Source organism: Carcharhinus amblyrhynchos, chromosome 11 (assembly GCF_965287045.1).
Source record: "Carcharhinus amblyrhynchos chromosome 11, sCarAmb.v2.hapA, whole genome shotgun sequence".
Classification (NCBI taxonomy): Eukaryota; Metazoa; Chordata; class Chondrichthyes; order Carcharhiniformes; family Carcharhinidae; genus Carcharhinus; species Carcharhinus amblyrhynchos.
Window position 1 is genome coordinate 61372541 of NC_137334.1, and position 20404 is coordinate 61392944.

A 20404-nucleotide genomic window follows, 5' to 3' on the forward strand; every position below is an offset into this window, starting at 1 on the left:
GTGATCAGGAATTGGTGTTACAGGGACTGGGAGAGCATTAATTGCTGGTGGCTCTGAACTTCTATGCCTGTGGCTCCTTCCAAGGATCTACTGGAAACCTCTGTCGGATCTCACAAGTGTCCATGCACAAATGCATCCATGAGGTCACAGACGGCCTTTTTGCCAAGGCCCACAATTATATCAACTTTGACATACAAAAGAAGGCAGGTTGCCATATCACTGGGCTTTGCCGAGATTGCTGGATTCTCACATGTGAAGGGTGCCATCGACTGCACTCATGGGGCCATGAAAGCTGCCTGGCAACAGGTGCTGCGATACATAAATGCGCATATAGTCAGCGATACATAAAAGTACATATAACGACAAGAAACTGATCATGAAGATTAGAGACCCAGGAAGCATCCTCGACTCATTCATTTTGAGCATATCGCAGATCCCAGACACTTCGAAGGTCCATGTAGCATCTAGGTTTGGCTCCTCGGTGACAAAGTGAAACACAAGAGAAGCAGCTGATGCCTGTTCAGTGACCTCAGACTCCTGCAGACAGAAGATACAATAAAGCTCATGCTGCTTACCAAATACTGGTGGAGCAGACCATAGGCATTCTCAAGTTGTGCTTTTATTGCCTGGATAGACCTAACGGAGGGTCTCACAGATCACTGTGACTTACTGCGCACTGAAAAGGGGAGAAGACTTACCCGATGATGAGATAAAGAACTGTACACCTCCTCCAATGAGGAGGACATTGAAGATATTGAGGGTGATCAATTTCAGGAAGGCAAGGCTCCAGGGAAATGACCATAGCACAGGCTAGATGAGGCAGGTGTGTGTGGGGGCCTCATTGCCACCAGAATCCAGTAGAAGAATGACAAGTTGTGACAAGTACACTCTTGGACAAGAATCCTCCATTATGAACTAAAATAAGCACCAACATTGCAATTCCTCTCATTTCACCCATACACTTCAAGATGAGAGTGAATAGTTACACACACGAGGTTCACATTTTCCTGCTTCTCTGAAGGATAATGAACTTTTGGCACCATGCAGAGATGAGAAGTTAATGGAAGAGGGCATCCTGATCTCAGGTGTCTGAAGGTGCTGCCTCTTCAAGCATCTCTCCAGCATCCCAGTCACATTGATGCCCTGAAAAATCCTCAGTTGGCTCGCAGCTGTATGCCTTCAATGTGGCATGGCTTCTCATGGAGGCCCATTTCAAGCATTCCAACGCACCCTGTATAACATCGATGGGGAATCAGATCATTCATACTTGGGCCAAGGCAGCGGGTGACAATATGCACACACCATGAAGCCCTCAAGGGCACGCGTCATTGCAAATAAAGAGCACAATTCAACTGCAATACACCCCCCTCACTCCTATCTCATTGTTCTCTCCAGGTTGTCTGAAGCAACCACGTGAGTTTCCAAAGCATGCTGAAAGGCTCGATTATCACCATTTGGGATTAGTATCAATGACCTTGCTGAGTGCTCAGGTGAGGGGATGCACATTGGTGCAACCCTAATTTGTAAGGAGAACCTTGTCCCTACAAAACACACAACCACTGGATGAGAGACACTCAAGGTTGTAAGCTCAAGCGCCAGGACAATATGTGGCTGAAAGGGGCCAAACATCATCACTTACATAGCTAATGTAGTCTCTGAAAGTGGAAAGCATGGGCAGCTAACAGCATATACACTCTGAATTTGGGCTCAAAACACGAAAACCCTGCCAAGACACACACAGTACATAGATTTGCACAATATATGTACCCTTCTCCATGTGTGAACATATTTGTCCTCAGACACTGCACCTTCACCTTTCAAGAATGCAGACAAGTTAGCTGAACATCGGCGCCTCAATCTTACACAGCCAAGAATAAAGATGACATGACGCAGCAAAGCAAGTGAATGAGGTTCATTGCATAAGCACAACATTAAAGCCGATACATCACTGATGTTGAGAATGATGTGGAAAAGGGCCACAAGTTAATGATATGGTAGTACATGACATAGACAAGAGGTCCATGATGGTCATCTGTGATAAGTGGGGGAGGGACCATAATCTTAAACCTAATTGTCAGCAACATAGCTCATCAGAAAAAAGCATGAGAGGATATGTGAAATAGATGTGATTCTTCCCCCTTTATGATGTCCTGCATAAAGATAGATGGAAAGAGAGTGTGGCAAAGTTGAAGGTCAGGGCAGATGATAAGGATGCCTGGCACTTGTGGATGATGAGGGGAGCCATGAAGACTCAGAGGGTGATTCTCCAATCTTGCTGTGCTGCTTTTGTAGCGTAGTGGGCCAGAAGACTTGAGCAGAGACTGTTTTCATCTGCTTCTCCACTGGGTGCCATAGCCTCCGGGATTCATTAGCGGGGCCGGGACTGAAATCCTCAGCAATGCAGGGGTCACAAGGCTGGCCAGCGACTGGAAGGCTGGCAATGTGAGGCCACTGCACGTACGTCAATGTTGGTGCTGACAGATCGGCGCACGTGCAGTGGCCTGCTCAGCGCTATGCTGCCGGCCTCTCGAGCAGGAATATGCCCTGCCCACTCTTTCAGCGTGGTTCATGCTTAGGCCTTCTGCAGTGCACAGAGTGTGGGACTGTCATTTTGAAACTCCAGCTGAAAAAAAGAGTTTTTATGTGAATTTGACACTTCAAATTTTTGGGGGGAATTGCCACGATCTCCATTGTAAGTGAGACCGGATGGAGATGTGAGGGTGTGGGAGCCAGTGAGCGGTGATTGCCTTTGAGCTGGCTGGGAGTGAATTGCCAGGGAATGTGTTTTGAATGAATGGAATTGAGACTGATGACATGGTTGGCTTACCTGGCAGCACAGATGAGATCATTCATTCCTGCACTGGGTGGCTGACCTCTTGTGGACTGCACCGGCACTGACCACTGCTGCCACTGCCTCCTAAGTCAGTTTGGTCGCCTTGATGAACCTCCTGCGTGCAGAGCAGGGACTAGAAGACATCATGATAGACCTCAAGCAGGTGCTCCAATGAGGCACCACCGAATCTGGACGCTGCCCTCTTCTTCAGTTTTGGGTCCATGCCTTCAGTGGAGCAGTCCCGGGCTGCCGACATTGAAAAGTTTGTGCATGCCTGCACTTTAAATTTGATGCCCAGGAAGCAGCAAATGGACAGCAGAGTGGGCGAATCAAAGGCTGCCTACCAATGATACAGCATGCTTCATATGCAAGCATACATAATGAGCTGCAGATTGGAAGCAAAAACCTGTTGCCATTGGGTAGAATGCAGTTTTTCATGCCGACTGCCACACTTAGTGTTACTTAAAGGCTTGCCATTATTTCAACACAATGCTTAGAAAATCACTGCAAAAATACATAAGCATCACTCACCCTACACATGGGTTGTCCTGGTATTTGGGTCCTGTGTATGAGAATGGTGATGTTGGTTTGTCAACAAATGTTCCAAAGCCCAGACGAAAGTTGCTGGTAAGCTTTGCCATCTCTCGTGATAATGTTGTACCCAACACACGGATATTGTCTAAGTCATCTTTCATGGAGAGGGAAAGGTCCATAAGATAGTACAAATCCACAGGATAATCCTCCACTTGCCGCACCTGCATACGAAATGTGGTCTTGTCATCTATACGATGTGATAGAAACAATGAGTGTGAATTTACATGCTTGGCGAAATCCACAACATTATCAATTAAGGTTCACGGAATTTTTCCATATCCTATTATGTTACTTCCTGCAGCAGAGTAACAAACTCTCACAATGAATTTCTAATTTTGCCAAACAGAAGAATAAAAAGGCAAATACTATTAATGAACAACTAGCATGCCAGGAAATTCAATAATTAGAAAAACAAAATATTGCAGAATTAAGTCATAGGAAGATGAAAACGATCACAGCACATCTCTGTGTTCTGTTCAGTTGAATATTAATAACATTAATGAGTGTGTCATTGTCACTTCTGCAGATACATTCATTTAGAATATTAAATAACATCAAAAAGTGACACAGTGCCCTCATTAAAATCAAAACTCAGCTCATGACACCAATGAATGGGAAGTAACTTGCCACATCACTATGAAAAGCTCTCAAGTGTAGAGAACAATTTTGGGGAAGTGGGAGCAGAAGTAAAGGGACAAACATCCCTAAGTCATCATAAATCTTCTAGCAGCCAGATCATAGCACCACTGCTAAAGGCCTAGGAGAAATGTATTTGCCAGTGCCTTTGCTTATAACAGTCCGTAATCTAGAGAAAACAATGAGGGGCTGAATTTTCCAATCATTCATGCGGCGAGGTTCTCTGGTCTCGCTGGCAATGCATCCCCATCACAGGTTTCCTGGAGACGGGGACTGGCTTCAATGGGAAATCCCATTGGCAGTAGCGTGACCAGAGAATCTTGCCGCTAGTAAACGGTGTGCCACCTCCTACCATCAAGAAACTTGCAGCTAGGAGGCCAGAGAATCCCGCCCCAGGTAATAACATATCTTCAAAATGAAAAAAAAGAGAAATGAATATTAAGTAAGGCATTATATGGATGAATAATTCTGCTATATAAATATAGTTAACTGACAATGTTTTAAAATTAGACCAATGTGACAGAATTTGTTGTTTTTTTTATTCACTGAATGAGGTCTAGCCAATACAAAATTAAACAATACAAAATTGAAAAAACATAAATCCTTCAGGGTTTCTGCCTTGGACCCACTGGAGAAGTTCATATATAGTAATTGCCCTTTCATGTATTTGAGGTACTGAGCACCACTACAAGGCCAGACCCAGTTCCACACCCATCTAAAAGAATCCCAAATCTGGCTCCACTGAGCTAACATCAGCATAAGTATATAATTTTTAATCATTCATGGCATGTAGGTATTGCTGGCAAGATTCCTATTTATTGTCCATCACTAATTGCCCTGGAGAAGATGGCAGTCAGCCATCTTCTTGAACTGCCATGATCCATGTGATTTTAGATACACCCAGTGTTTTGGGGAGAATGCAAACAGCGAAATTTGGGTAGTCTCTATTGCAAGACAGTCTCATTAATGGTTACTGATTGTGAGAGATGTTAGCATCCTTCGGCATTTCTCAGTTTCTTTTTTTAACTATTGTATTTTTTAATGTTGAATGCTGATAACCTTTCAAAAGAATACTCAACAAAGCAACTCAATCAAATTTGAAAGCAATCAGTTGTTGGATAGAATTATAAAATTCCTACAGTGCAGAAGGAAGCCATTCAGTCCATCGAGCCTGCACCATCAACAACCCCACCCAGGCCCAAGCCTTGTAACCCTATGTATTTACCCTGCCAAACCTGCTGACATTAAGGGGCAACTTAGCATAGTGAATCAACCTAACCCACACATCCTTGGACTGTGGGAGGAAACTGGAATACCCAGAGAAAACCCACACAAGAAGAATGTGCTAACTCCACATAGTCACCAGAAGCCAGAATTAAACCTGGGTCCCTGACACTTTGAGGCAGCAGTGCTAACCACTGTACAAAAATAGGTCACAAGCTGGAAATTCAGTAGAAAATGACTCATCTCCTGACTCCCCATAGCCTCTCCACCATCTACAAAGCACAAGTCAGGACTGTGATTGAATACTTCCCACTTTTTTGGATGATTGAAATGCCAATCACTCTCAAGAAACTTGTCACCATGCGGGGAAAAGCAGCCCACCTAATTGGCATTTCATCCACCACTTTAAACATTCATTCCTCCTACCACCTGTGCACAGTGGCAGCATTGTGAACCATCTATAGGTTACACTGCAGCAACCAGCCAAGGCTTCCTCATCAGGAGCTTACAAACCTGCAACCTTTGCCACCTTAAGGCTCATGAAAACCTGATGGGTTGCAAGTTCCCCTCTAAGTCACACGCTACCTTAGCTTGGAACAATATCAGGTCAGTGGCAATGCTGCTTTTCCAACGGATGGATGAGCACCAATATTTCCAACTTGTGTAAGCAGACAAGCATCAAAGGTGTAACCATATTGCTTCAAACTCAAAATGGCCAAAGTGCATTTTACAGGTGCCATAACCTAATCTGTCAGTATGCAGGGTTAATGGGCACTCGGCATGACGAGGGCACCCTTAGACTGGAACTAGCTGCCTTTTCCTGAAAATATACAAAAGAATGCATTCCTAGAGACAAAAAAATTGAAAACTTCAATATCACCCAGAACATTTTGAAATAAATTTTAAAGAGGTAATTAACTGGACCGTGTCTGTACACCTCTTTGGAGATTTGACATTGAACAGAGCAATCTGCTCTGCCAAAACTACAAATCCCGAGAAGCTGCTTCAACCTTGCATTCAATGTAAATTTGCCACACTAACTTTCAAAGGACTGTGGTTTTCGACTTGTACAAAATTTTGAAAGGATTCACACATATTAGGAAGCAGTGGGGGTGGGGGGGGGGGGATGGATTTTCCCATCCTGGTGCGCTACTTTTCTTACTGTGGCAGGCTGGGAGAATTGCGTGCCAGCCATGGGTTTCACGCATGCGTTTCCAACGCACACACATCTCCAAGCATTGTATATCCAGCACTGTCGGGACCACGCTGGAAACCGGCAGGACCAGCAGGTAAGTTATTTTAATATTATTTAAATATCATTATTGGGTCCGGGACTGAAGTCTCCACGTCCCAGCATTTCCCACCCAGGATTTATAGAGTTATAGAGGTTTACAGCATGGAAACAGGCCTTTTGGCCCAATTTGTCCATTCCACCTTTTTTCTTAAAAAAAAAACCCTAAGCTGGTCCCAATTGCCCACATTTGGCCCATATCAGGAATAGAACTGAGCTGGTTGATTTTTAGATATCTTACAACAAGAGGGATTCAATTTTATTATAATTCCAACTGCCATCCTGGTTGCTATTTCTTATTTTAGCCAGATCAGGGAATCAGATTTAGCCTGGCTTATGTATGATATTGAGATGCTGGCGTTGGATTGGGGTGGATATAGTAAGAAGTCTCATAACACCAGGTTAAAGATTAACAGGTTTATTTGGAATCATGAGCTTTTGGAGCATTGCTTCTTCATGGCTTTTTAAGGTTTTTGAATTGAACTGATCCTGTCATGTGCGTTCATTGTCTCAGACCTACAGTGCTTCCACAGAATCCCTACTGTGCAGATGAAGGCCATTTGGCCCATTGATTCTGCACCAACTCAGTATCTGACTCAGGCCCACACTCCCCTGCTCTATCCCTGTAATCCTGTGCATTCTTACTGTGGCTTATGTATGCCACGGTCTATATAGGTGATCACTGCTGACTGGTCCATTTATCCACTGACACAAAAACCAGAAATAAGACAGAAAGACAAATCATCGAAAAGCTTTGGCTGATTAAAAAAAATTGTAACATCTACCTTGCCCAGTCCAAACCTCTAAATCCAGGGTTTACCACATCATTATGCAGATTCAAGAGTTACAATTATGAGGTGTAAAAATTGTTATGCTTTTGGAATGTGTCTTTAATTCAGGGTAAAAATGAAAGGAGTCATGTCTGGAGTGGCTATTAAAGGGAGGTCTGGGTTGTTTATTTGGGAAGCTGTAAGGTGTTCACACTTGGGAGATAATGGCAGCAGCCACGTTTACTATGGTTAGTTTGCTCGACTCCAAAGTCCCAAGAATGTCAGGTTGTAAATAGTGATGCTTAAAATGGTTCATTTACTTCCAAGATTAAAGAGTTGGTGATGAAGGATAGCTGGTCAACATTTCAACTTGGATTTAAAGGCCCATGTGATTCATATTGCCATGGAGATGGGAAGATATTCCTGAAACTCATAGGCAGAGTCTGCCAGGATCTGGGAGAGTAAGAGAGAAAAAAAACAACTACAGGCTGAAATTCAATATGGTTCACCATGCAGGGATGCAGGAGGGAGCTCATGTTCAGATAGAAAGGACCAAAAGGTTTGAAGATTTGCCTAGCTCAAGAGAATCTCCAGGAAAATACCCATCATGAAAAATAGTTCCAGGGTTAAAACTTATCAGGCTGGGAATGAAAAGATAGAAGTAATCCCTTTCAGCTAAGAATCACTTTGGACTGATCATGGGAGAATTGAATGTTTACTAAATGGACAGTGTAAAGTATATTTGTGAAATGGGTTTTCTCAGTTGTGTAAAAGTGTAAGTGGCCTAAAACAAGTATTGGGCCAATGGTGCTTATTGTGTGTTACTATAAGAGTTAAAACATGAAATCTTGTCATTTGCTCCTTTTGGCTATTAACTGGAAGTTTAAATTTATATTTCTTAAAGTTATTGGTCTCTAAGGAGAACGCAACATAAGATTTTACCTGGTCTTAGCTTGAGAGCGATCTTTTGAGGTGCTAGTTGAATGACATCTGATTGTGATGATCCCGATCCCTTATTGCTCAATGGGAGGTTTCTTTGTATCAGGATACTGCTTTGAGGATTCTCTATAAACTGAATTTTGCATCCTCTTTTAATCAAGCTTTCCCTAAAGTCACATCTTGAAGAGATGCTTCCCTTGTTGCCAAATTCCTTAAAGATAAAAAGTGATGAAAAAATAATTACAACAGAAACGGTGAGGCAGGTTCAAATTGCTCTGTAAAGAAAATATGAGCTAGACAAAACAACTCAATGTTTTTGCTTTACCATCTTAGGACTATTGTAGTCTTTCTAGTATTAGTTTTTTTTTGTTTTGAATATCCTTTTTGTGTACTTTTCAAATGAATTTTAACCCTTTAAAAGTCACTAAAGTCATTCCAGTAGAAATCTTTGCTTCAGATTTTAGGAGACACAGAATGATAAAAGAAAATTAATTTTTTCACATGTAATTGTGAACTTCATACACAATTATTCAAAGCTTTTTACAGCCCACTGAACTTTCCTGCATATGTGAAGCAGAGTGAGATAACAGAAAGTACAACTGTGCAGGGATGAGATATAAAAACTGAGTTATAGCTGCATAAGAGGGTCTCAAGGACAGAGAGCCATAGCAACTGGCACAGTGAGTCTGAGTAGCGTGAAAAATGCATGATTACTAAAACAGCCATTGTTATTGCAGTCTACTCTGTGGGAGTGGACCCTTTACAGATTAGCTACTGTATACAACCAGGGTATTATGACCCATGTATAGGGGTGAGCTTCCTAAAATATCCTGAACTTGATTCCACTCTGTTTCAACTATAGACAAAAAAACAGTAACTAAATAATCTAACACTGTAGTTTTATAGTATCAATTTGAAAAAATTATGCTAATATAATGCAGAGGGTGGCAGCTGCTATTCATTACCACAGCATTAAGATAAATCATTTTAAAAAATCTTTATCACCCTTTAAACTTCTGTTGAGAAATACGATATATATTGCATTAACTACAGCATTGCTGTGGTTAAATGTTTCAGTGTGGTGGGCAAGAACATTTTAAACATCAAGTCTACAGCTCAAATGGTGCATAACTGTAATGGAAAACATTTTTAAAAAAATATTCATTATGTTATCTACTGATGCAGGAAAATAGATTTTATAAGTGGGCACTCCTTCACCTCATTCCAGCCCAAAGAGGTGGGATAAAAATTTGCTCGCCTCCACATTTACCTTACCTCAACTAACTCAACTCCCAACAACTCCAGAGTGGATCTTTTCAACGCTCTATTTTGAGCCTTCCAAACTCCACACAAATTCCAACTTGTTCAAAACTCCTCCCATCCTGTCTCCTCTATTTGATGGCACCATCTAGCACTTTGCTATTTCTAACCTTGTTACAAATTCTGCCATGATATCATCCTAACCAACCAACCTCCTTCAGTATGTATTAGCAAGTCCTCTGTTTTCCCTATTCTGACCTCGTTTGCACCCCTATTACACCCATGGGAATGCAGTAAATATCTGTTTTACATCCCTCGGCACTTAACCTGCCATTGATTTTAGCTGGAGTGTAAAATAGATGTCTGGTACCCATTCTCACCAAAGTTAGGTTAAAATCACATGCTAATGTTCACCAATTTTCTCCTCTCTGAAGTAACTTGGGATATTTTGCAATGTTAAAAGCACTTCAAATATACAAGTTGCGGGTAAAATTCTATTGCAGATTTAAAAGCTTATGGTTGTGGTTTCTGTTTCCTTATTCACCAGGCATCAAACTTCTACTCCATCACTTGAATGCGCAAAAAATTTTGAAATGTCAGGCAGCGAGGCGGGAAACCCTAACCCCATTGCACACAGCAAAAACCCACCTTAAAGCCAATATAATTAGCCATTGAATAAACACAACCATGAGGTTTTGAACACGAAGTTGCATCTGAGTTTTAATATATTGTTGAAATAACATCAATATCTCCATTAGTAATTTATAACACCCGAATACAAATTAGAATTAATAAGGTCGTAGATAGGTTTGATAGTGCATGCAACTGTTCTGAACTGAGAAGTAACTGCTTGTCTAAATCCAACAATGGAAAATGTGATTTACCTCCCAAATCATCTGAAATCTTCAAATATGAATTTTCTTTTATTCATTCATGGGATGTGGAAAGCACTGGTTGGGTCAGCATTTGTTGCTCCTACCTGAAGGCATTTAATGGTCAACTACCTTGCTGTGGGTCTGGAGGCACATGTAGACTACACTAGGTAAGGATGGCAGATTTCCTTCGCTAAAGGACAATAGTGAACCAGATGGGTTTTTATGACAATCAACAACAGTTTCCTGGTCATCACTTTTAATTCCAGATTTTTTTAAAATTCAAATTTCACCATCTGCTGTGATAGGATTCACAGATTACCACAGAATCACAGATTATTACAGTGCAGAAGAGGCCCTTCAGCCCATCGAGTCTGCACCAACACATGAAATGCCCTGATCTGCCCCCCAATCCCATTTGCCAGCACTTGGCCCATAGCCTTGAATGTTAATCATCCAGATACTTTTTAAAGGATGTGAGGCATCCAACCTCCACCACCCTCCAGGCAGTGCATTCCAGACCATCAGCAACTTCTGAGTAAAAAAATGTTTTCTTAAATCCCCCTAACCCTCGCACCCCTCACTTTTAACTGTGCCTCCTTGTGACTGACCCTTCAAATAAGGAGAACAGCTACTCCCTATCCACCCTGTCAATGCCCCTCATAATCTTGAGCACCTCAATCAGGTCATTCCTCAGTCTTTTATGCTCCAGAGAAAACAACTCAAGCCTATCCAGCCTCTCTTCATAACTTAAATGTTCCATCCCAGGCAGCATCTTGGTGAATCTCCTCTGCACCACATCCAGTGCATTCATGTCCTTCCTAAAATGTGGTGACCTAAACTACATACTCCAACTACCAAAGTAGACCTCTCTACTTTGTAATCTGTACCCTAATTGATAAAGAATACTGTGCCACATGCCTTTTTTCATCACCTTATTTACCTGCCTTTCTGCCTTCAGAGACCTATGGACAAACACACCAAGGTCCCTTTGTTCTTCAGAATTTCCCAGTCTCAGATCTTTCACAGAATACTTCTTTGTCAAGTTACTCCTTCCAAAGTGCATCACCTCACACTTTTCAGGTTAAATTCCATCTGCCACTTATCCACCCGTCCAACCATCTCATCTGTATCTTCCTGTAACCCAAGACATTCAACCTCACTATTGTCATCAGCAAATTTACTGATCCTACCCCCCACATAGTCATCTATGTTACTTATATAAATGACAAACAATAGGGGGCCCAGCATCTCTGTAGTACGCCACTAGGCACTGGCCTCCAGTCACTAAAGCAACTGTCTGAAGCCACTCTCAGTCTCTTACCACTAAGCCAATTATGTATGCATCTTGTCAGATCATCCTGTATCCCATGTGCATTAGCCCTCTTAATAAATCTTCCATGTGGAACTTTGTCAAAGGCTTTGCTGAAATCCATGTAAACTATATCAACCGCACTACCCTCATCTACACACTTGGTTCCATTCTCAAAAAAATCAACAAAATTTGTTAGGCAAGACCTCCCTCTGACAAAACAATGCTGACTATCCTTGATCAAACCTTGCCTCTCCAAATGGAGAAAGATTTTCTCCTTCAGAATCCTTTCCAGTAGTTTCCCAACACTGACGTGAGAGTCACCGGTCTGTAGTTCCCCGGCTTGTCACTACAACCTTTCTTAAATAGTGTGACCACATTAGCTGTTCTCCAGTTCTCTGCCCGGGGAATAACGTGCTGGGGAACCTGGGCCCCCAGCGCATTACCTTGGGTCTTTGGATTGCCAGTCCAGCAACAACACCACTACATCACTGCCTCCTCTCGACACCACCGTGTTTAATGTACTGAAAATGTTTGCAGAATCAATAATTACAGGTAATTCAAATCAAGTGCAAAAATCATTCACTAATGCCACACAATCATACAATTACTTTGAAATAATACAAATTAATATTCCATCTTTGTCTATTAAACTTGTAGGCCTTTAAAAATAAGCACACAGACAATGTACGCTAACAAACAGCAGTCAGTGAGGTTATGTCTCAAACTTGAAGTTCTCTTATTCATAAAGCACCGTCGTATTGCTTCTGTGGTTTGCAGCAGCCTCAAATCTTCTTTATTGAATTACAGTCTTTATAACTCACTGCCCGCTATCGATAATCCCAGTTTAACTTTGAAAAGTTTTAAATACTGGCCAGCCCCCTGATTAGCCCTGAGCTAAAGAGTCCCTTCTATGAGCTTGGCTTCCGTCAAAGATTTAAAAAGTCAAGTCAATTCCAACTATCAAGTATAAACTTGAAACAAAACCCTGCTGTTGACCTCATCTGTCATCCTGAGGCGAACAAAACCACAGACAAATATTTTTATTCTTCTAAAATGATGACTCAGACTTGTTTCCAATTCAACAAATAACATATTATGAGGAGATAGACGATTTGCCCATCCCTCCCCCGAAGCAAACTTGGAACGGAGCTTACCAGTCTCACTGCAACCCGCGCTGCAGCCATAACACGCTATGGTTAGGCTGAACTGAGACAGTATGGGGTTACTGCCCCTCAATCTGGACGACGTCCTACCCTCGGAAGCTACCAGCCAACCAAACTGTAGGCAGCCCTGGCAGTGCCAAGAGTGCATTACTGGGCACTCCCAGAACTGCATTATGACCAAGAAGAGGGCCCAGTGTTCCTGAAATCAGCCAAATCCAGGACCTTGGGAAAAGAGAATTTGGGCTGTTTAGGAAGGGGATGGGTTCTGTTTCATTAAACAGGCAGGTGGGAAGAAACAGGGTTACTACCTTAGCAGGGCTCCCACCCCGTGAAAATTATGCCCCCACTACCTTCCAACTTTGAAAATTTTTTTTTCAGAAAAGATGCCTGACTGTCCACACCAACCATTTTAGGGTGTGGGCAGCATACTGTCGAGGTCAAATGTCCTGCTAATAAGCTCACCGGACCCCTAATTTCTTGTTTATATAGGGCAGGCAGATGGCCAATTTTGGCACCCACCCACATATCATATTGTGGAGGAAGAGAAGGTGGTGGTGTTTTATGTGTCCTCACTGCTGAAATCATACCTAGCACATGTCAACTGTAAGAGTATTAGGGGATATAAAAAGATCAAACTAATTAATTCAACATTATTGTTTCTTCTAAGAAAAATCTGGAGATCGAGGGCCCTGAAGCCTTGATTAAAGCTCTACATTAATAAATGGTTACTACATCAATTTCTACATCCCTGCCAAACATTCATACAGAATCAGAAATTCATTTGTAGAAAAATCTGTGTATTGCCCATAACAATTTATCACTAAAGGAGAACCTTGCAAATAATAACTAAAATATAAATGTGTTTCAGATACAGAAGAGATAACTATTTTCTTTTAATTTTTTTTCATTCATGGGACACATGCATTGCTGGCTGGCCAGCATCTCTAGTTGCCTGAGGGCAGCTGAGAATCAACCACATTGCAGTGGCTCTGGAGTCGACGTAGGCCAGATCACAAATCAAAAGTGGAAATTTGAATGAGGTAAAACTTTGAAGAGATGAGAAATAAACTGATCACAGTAAACCTGGCTGAGATGTAAACCTACTCAGAAATAATCAAAAGTATTTAAAGAATCTAATAAAGTACATAGACCTATAAATCAAAGGCTGTTTGTTTAGTTAAGCAAAGGAAAAGATTTGGACAAGTACAAAGAAAAATGGAAATCCAGCAGAATCAGAGAGTTCTAAAAATCAACAACAGGATAAAAAGGATGTAATAGGAGGACAAAAAGAAATATAAAATAATCTGCAAGGGATATTAAAATTAATCTCACAAGCTTTTTGAAATATATTGAGAAAGGGAGTGTGGGCCTATTAAAATGGATGCTGGCAAGTCTAAAATGTATAATAAGAAAATAATTTCCGAAATGAATACATTGTGTTCACTTTCACAATAGAAGAGCAGGACAAAATGAGGAGCATTGTGCCTAAAAACAGATCAAACAAAGGACATGGCTGGATTGAGTACAAGTTTTTAAAATCACTATGGAGAAAATAATTGACCCATAGGCAGAGAAATATCTGGAATGAAATGGTTTCTGTCCCAAGGTTGTAAGGAAGTAGACAAAGAAATTAAAGATGTATTAGTTATCCAAAGCTCTTTAGATTGAGGAATAGTGCTTTTCGATTGGAAAATCATGAATGTCATTCATTGCTTAAGAAAGTAGGGAGATAATGTTATGATGTGGAGATACCGGCATTGGACTGAGGTGGGTACAGTAAGAAGTCTCACAACACCAGGTTAAAGTCCACCATGTTTATTTGGTAGCATGAGCTCATGCTACCAAATAAACCTGTTGCAGTTTAATGTTAAATATGTGAAAATTGCTGAAGTAAATCATTAGAGACAGATTGACTGAGCAGTTGGATGCATATCAGTTGATCAAAGAAAGTGAACATGGATTTGTAAAGAGTAAACCATGTTTGGATTATGCATGTATTTTTATTTGAGAAGATCATTAGTAAAATAAAGTAAGTAAAATTTATGTATTAAACACAAGTAGGCTAACATTCGCACTGCAATTAGCATGGTTGATAAGGGAGTGCAAATGGTGTTTGTCCACATGGGCATCTTGGAAGCACTTTGATTTGGCTCCACAAGCGGCTATTAGCAAAAATGACATTGCATGGTATTGTAGCTTATGTTATGGCACCTTACAGGTTTAAGGTGCTGGGATGCAAGTATAGAGGAGATGTTAGGGCTAAGTTTTTCACTCAGAGGGTGGTGAGTGAGTGGAATCGGCTGTTGTCGGTGGTGGTAGAGGCGAACTCGCTGGGGCCTTTTAAAACACTTCTGGATGAGTATATGGGGTTTAATGGGATTGGGAGTTACAGATAATTCTATGGCTTGGTAGGTATGGATGTGATCGGCACAACTTGTGGGCCAAAGGCCCTGTTTGTGCTGTGGTGTTCTATGTTCTATGGATGTGAGGCAGAAGGCCTTAAGAATAAAGAGGATGTTCTACGATTCATGGGGTACGGCATGATGTTTCTCAGGAATCTGTACTGAGTGCCCAACTCTCCACCACATGACAATTAACTGGTAAAAAACAACAATATTAATTTCCATGTTAATCATCTTTAATGTAGTAAAATGTCCCAAGATATTTCACAGGAGTATTAACAAATAAAAATCTGACACTAAGCCATATAGGGAGATACCAAGGCAGATGACCAAAGGCTCAGTCAAAATGTTACATTATTAGCATTGTTTTAAAGGAGGGGAAAGAGTTAAAGACGCAGAGAGATTTCAGAAAGGAATTCAGAGCTTAAAGTCTTGGCAGCCAAGGGAATGGCCACCAATGGTGGAGACATTAAAAACAGAGCAATGCAAGAGGCCAGATCACATAAATCTCGAAGAGCTGGTGGGGGGAGGGGGGTACTGTAGAGAAACAGAAGGGAAAGTAAGGATTTGAAAACAAGGGTGACAATTTTCAAATGGAACCTTTGCCATTCAGAGGCCAAGGTAGATCAGTAAGTAAGAGAGGTGGGTATTGGGAATTGGTGCCAGTTAGGATACAGGCAGCAGAGATTTTGATGCCCTCAAATTTATATTGGGTTAACGATGGAAAATTAGATAGATGAGCATTGGAATAGTAAAGTGTAAAAACACAAAGGATGGTTTCAGCCGCAGATGAGCTCATTGACTTGAAGTCGAGCAATAATATGGAGGAGGAAGTAGACTGTCATGGTGATGGAGCAGGTAAGTGGTTGGAAGATTAATTGGGGGTCAGGTACGATCACAAAGTTGCAAAGGCCTAGTTCAACATCGGAAAATTGTTAGGGAGTGGGATGGATTTTAAAGCTAGGGAACAGAGTTTGTGGCAGAAAGTGAAGACAATGTCTTCCGTTTTTCCATGATTTATTTGAAAGAAATTTGGTGACACTAAGTCAGAAGGAGCATTAAGTGGCCAGATGGGGTCAAGAATTTATGAAGGACTCCAGACAAATTTAGTGAGTAAACAAATTATGACAGATGGAGTTCAAAATAGCGGATGTGTGAAATCCAAAGAAGACAAATCAGAATAGAACCTAAATAGCGAAAGACTAAAAACTGTTGAGGAATAAAGGGATCAATGTATATAAATCATTGAAGGTTAGTCACAAGTACAAAAAGATCACTGGAGTTTTAGCCAATATCTCGAGGGGTTTAGAATTCAACAGTTAGGAAGTAATGGTCGATTGGACAGCACTTTGGTCAAACCCCAGCTAGAACATTGAATTCAGTGGTGGCTAGCAGAACAAGAGGGCATAATCTTATCAATGAAGCTCAGCCTTCCAGGAATGAAATCAGGAGACATCTTTTCATTGAAATAATAGGAGAAATCTGGAACTCATTCCTGCGAAAGATTGTGCATGCTGGATCAATCAAAATTTTCAAGACTGAGATTGATTGATCTTTGTTGGGCAATGGTTTTAACGGACATGGAACAAAGGTAGGAAAATGGATGGAAAGTACATGGTACCTTTGACTGAACTGAATGGTAGATCAGCCTTAAGAGGCCGTATTATCTCCCTCTCTTCCCATGTTCCTATAAATGGTATAGATCTAAAAGTTTTGACTGAACACCTGAAAATATTTGGTTGGATTCAATCCAAACTGAGGACAGAACTACACATTCTCAGACCTCACTGACACTCAGAAGCTTCGGTAGATATAACTCTGAAAACATAAAGGCATCAGCCGAATCACCAGCAATTCACGCACAATGGTGACATAATTAGACACAACTTCGCACTAACAAATTCAGAACTTCCCTGTCACCACAAGGAAATGTGGACACCAGCTGATGAGTTCAGTGGTCAATTTCACAGCCGGCCATGATTTAAGAACCGGCTGTTTCTTGCAAGTCAATTCGAACACTTCCCTATTAATATCACACACGGAAAGCCTGGAGCTATTTTTTCCACATTCTCATTTTCTTAAAGACACACATATTTAAAATTCCATTGTAAGCAGATGCTGCAAACAAATGTCATGATCCAGCCACAGGTGGCCGAAGTCTATAAAGCGGACAAATGGGACTCAAGGTTAAATGTAATGCTTAAATAAAATGGGAGCAGTTGTGCTAGATCCTGGAAGTATAAAACTTGAAAGTTATACATTCCATCCTTAATGTGTATCCAATACAAATTCATAAATACCCACTTATAACGAGAACTTATTTGCTGCAATTTCACCCTCCTGCCAGGGAAGATGCTGCGGTGCCTTCTTTGGGAGGAAATACACCGACTTTTCAGATGCGCTTCCCATTATAATAAGAAAAGTTGACAGCAAATGCCTATAAATGTATAAATGTTTCTGATTATATGTGGTATTCCATTGACAGGCTGAACGTGACACACTGACCGAATCTGCTATCAGCACCCCTAATTATTGGTCCCCTTCGGATTATTATCCTCTGCATACTTTTTTGTTGTTGTTATTGTTTGTTTGTATTTCCCCCAAAGGTTGGGGCCACTGTAAATGAGTTAACGACAAATCCAAAGGAATCGCCTTCAGATTACATTCGGCAGTGAAAAAAAGAGGATACAAAATAAATGTCTCTAATAAATTGATTGCTTACGAGTTTGTAACAATTGTGAACAGCCTACCTCTTTAACACACCAACTACAGTCGGGATGAATAAGCAAACATTCTTGGCAGGAGGTAGCATGTCCACTTGTGCAAATATTGAGACCTTCGACACAAATGGGAAAAAAAAAGTTGTCACTTTTTGTGTGCGCACTCAACCTAATAAAGACATCTCAACTTCGGGTTTATATATTCGTGCCAAAGCTCCACAGAGTCAGTGGTGCTTGTCAAAATAATCCACAAATATGAAGCATCAGCAACAATACACAAGGCTGATATCACCAATATTTACCAACAACAACAGCCGAACCCAAATACTTCAAACAAGGTTTAGAGTACTTACCGATAACGTGTTGCATCAATAGATAAAACACTGGATAAGATAAAAACAAATAATTTAAGCTCCTTTTCTTGGACATGGCTTTTTTTGCAACTCTTGTTGACCGTGTGGACTCAAAACATGTCCTTTATTTTTGCCTTCCTCCCGCCCCACCACCTCCACGATCCGACCAGCGCCGCAGTCGGAAAGACTCGCAAGTTTTGTTTTTGGCTGCAGTTATCACAGTGGAATTTGGGGCTCAGACATTTGGAGGGGTCGCGTCTCCCAAACTTTCCTGTGTGGTCCCGGCGCTGGGAAACTCATGCTGACATCGGGCCCGGCCGGAGAGAGGGAGAGGAGGAATAATGCCCGGTGTCCACATCAAAATCGCCCAACTTTTCCCCGTTCGGCTGCTCCTGCTTTGCTCTGTCTCCGTGCGTCCTCAGTTGCAGACGCAGCTGTGATAGATACTTGGCCTCAGACTGGGTACTGCCAGCCCTGGCACTATCTCCTCACTCTGAGCCGGCAGCGGACACTTTGTTGCCGCTCAGTCGCGCGAGCTCCGGGCCCCCGACCCCGCCTCCTTAACCCTTTCAGCCCCGCAGCACTTCCCTGGCCAACTCGTTGACCTGTGCACGCACGCATTCCTTCAAGTCTGATGAATTAAAAATACAGATCTAACTTTGGCCTGAAACTGAATAGAAAACAAAAGTCGTCAGTAATTCGACCGCTTTTGATTTGATTTAATTTATTATTATTGTCACACGTATTGAGATACAGTATTGTTTCTTGAGCGCGCTGCAGGTAAAGCATACTGTTCATAGAGTATATAAGGGGCAAAGGAAAGGGTGCAGAATATAGTGTTGCACTTACACAGAAAGAGCAGCCTTACAGATGATAGGTCCATTCAAAAGTCTGAAACAAAAACAGAAAATGCTGGAAAATCTCTCTTGGGGAGAGTGATCATTGTATGGTGGAGTTTCTGGTGCAGATGGAGGAGGAGAAAGTGGGTTCCCGGACACGCGTCCTTTGTTTGAATAGAGGGGAGTACGGTAGGATGAGAGAAGAATTGGCGAATGTGGACTGGGGGAGCGCGTTGGAGGGAGGGTCTGCTGAGGAGCAGTGGAGGATCTTTAAGGAGATCTTTCTTGGTGCTCAGCGGAAATTTATTCCGATGGTCAAAAAGGACCGTAGGAGGAGAGGTAATAAGCCGTGGATAACAAAGGAGGTGAAGGAAAGTGTTAAATTAAAAGCGGAGGAATTTAGAGTAGCTAAGAGTAGTGGGCGAGAAGAGGATTGGGAGAGGTTTAAATGTCAAGAAAGATTGACAAAGAAGTTGATAAAGAAGGGTAGGACAAACTATGAAGCTGGGCTAGCGCTTAATATAAAAAGGGATAGCAAGAGTTTTTATAAATATATAAAAAGGAAGAGGCTGGCTAGGGTGAATGTTGGTCCTTTAGAGGATGAGAAAGGGGACCTAGTGGTAGGGGATGGGGATATGGCTAAGGTATTGAATAACTTTTTTGTTTCTGTCTTCACGGAGGAGGACGTGAATAATTTGCCGGGTGTTAGCAATGGAAAGGTGGTAGGACTGGAGGGTCTTAATGACATTACTGTTACTAGAGAGGCGGTGCTCGACAGACTGGAGGGGCTGATTGTGGACAAGTCCCCAGGACCGGATGGAATGCATCCGAGGGTTCTGAAAGAAATGGCGGAGGTGATAGTGGATGCCTTGGTGGTTATTTTCCAGACGTCGCTGGATTCCGGGGAAGTGCCGGATGATTGGAAAACGGCTAATGTTACGCCGTTGTTTAAGAAGGGTGCCAGGCAAAAGGCGGGGAATTATAGGCCGGTTAGTTTAACGTCTGTGGTAGGTAAAATGTTAGAATCTGTCATTAAGGAGGAAATTGCGAGGCATCTTGAAGGGAATTGCTTGATAGAGCAGACGCAGCACGGTTTCATTAAAGGGAAGTCGTGTCTGACAAATTTGCTGGAGTTCTATGAGGATGTGTCTAGGGCGGTGGATAGAGGAGAGCCGGTGGATGTGGTCTTTCTA

General features: G+C 41.8%; 1 protein-coding gene across 1 annotated transcript in view; it reads right to left on the bottom strand.

Annotated features, from left to right (window-relative positions):
- itgb5 (integrin, beta 5) overlaps positions 1 to 18913 on the bottom strand; it is a 122316-nt gene extending 103403 nt beyond the window's left edge. The window contains exons 1-4 of the mRNA XM_080199234.1: positions 18373 to 18913; positions 18050 to 18135; positions 8291 to 8498; positions 3365 to 3614 (exon numbers count right to left, since the gene is read on the bottom strand). Coding sequence (XP_080055360.1) covers positions 3365 to 3614; positions 8291 to 8498; positions 18050 to 18135; positions 18373 to 18448 — 620 coding nt within the window. The 5' untranslated portion in view covers positions 18449 to 18913. The remainder of the gene's footprint in view (positions 1 to 3364; positions 3615 to 8290; positions 8499 to 18049; positions 18136 to 18372) is intronic.
- Positions 18914 to 20404: the final 1491 nt, after the last annotated feature.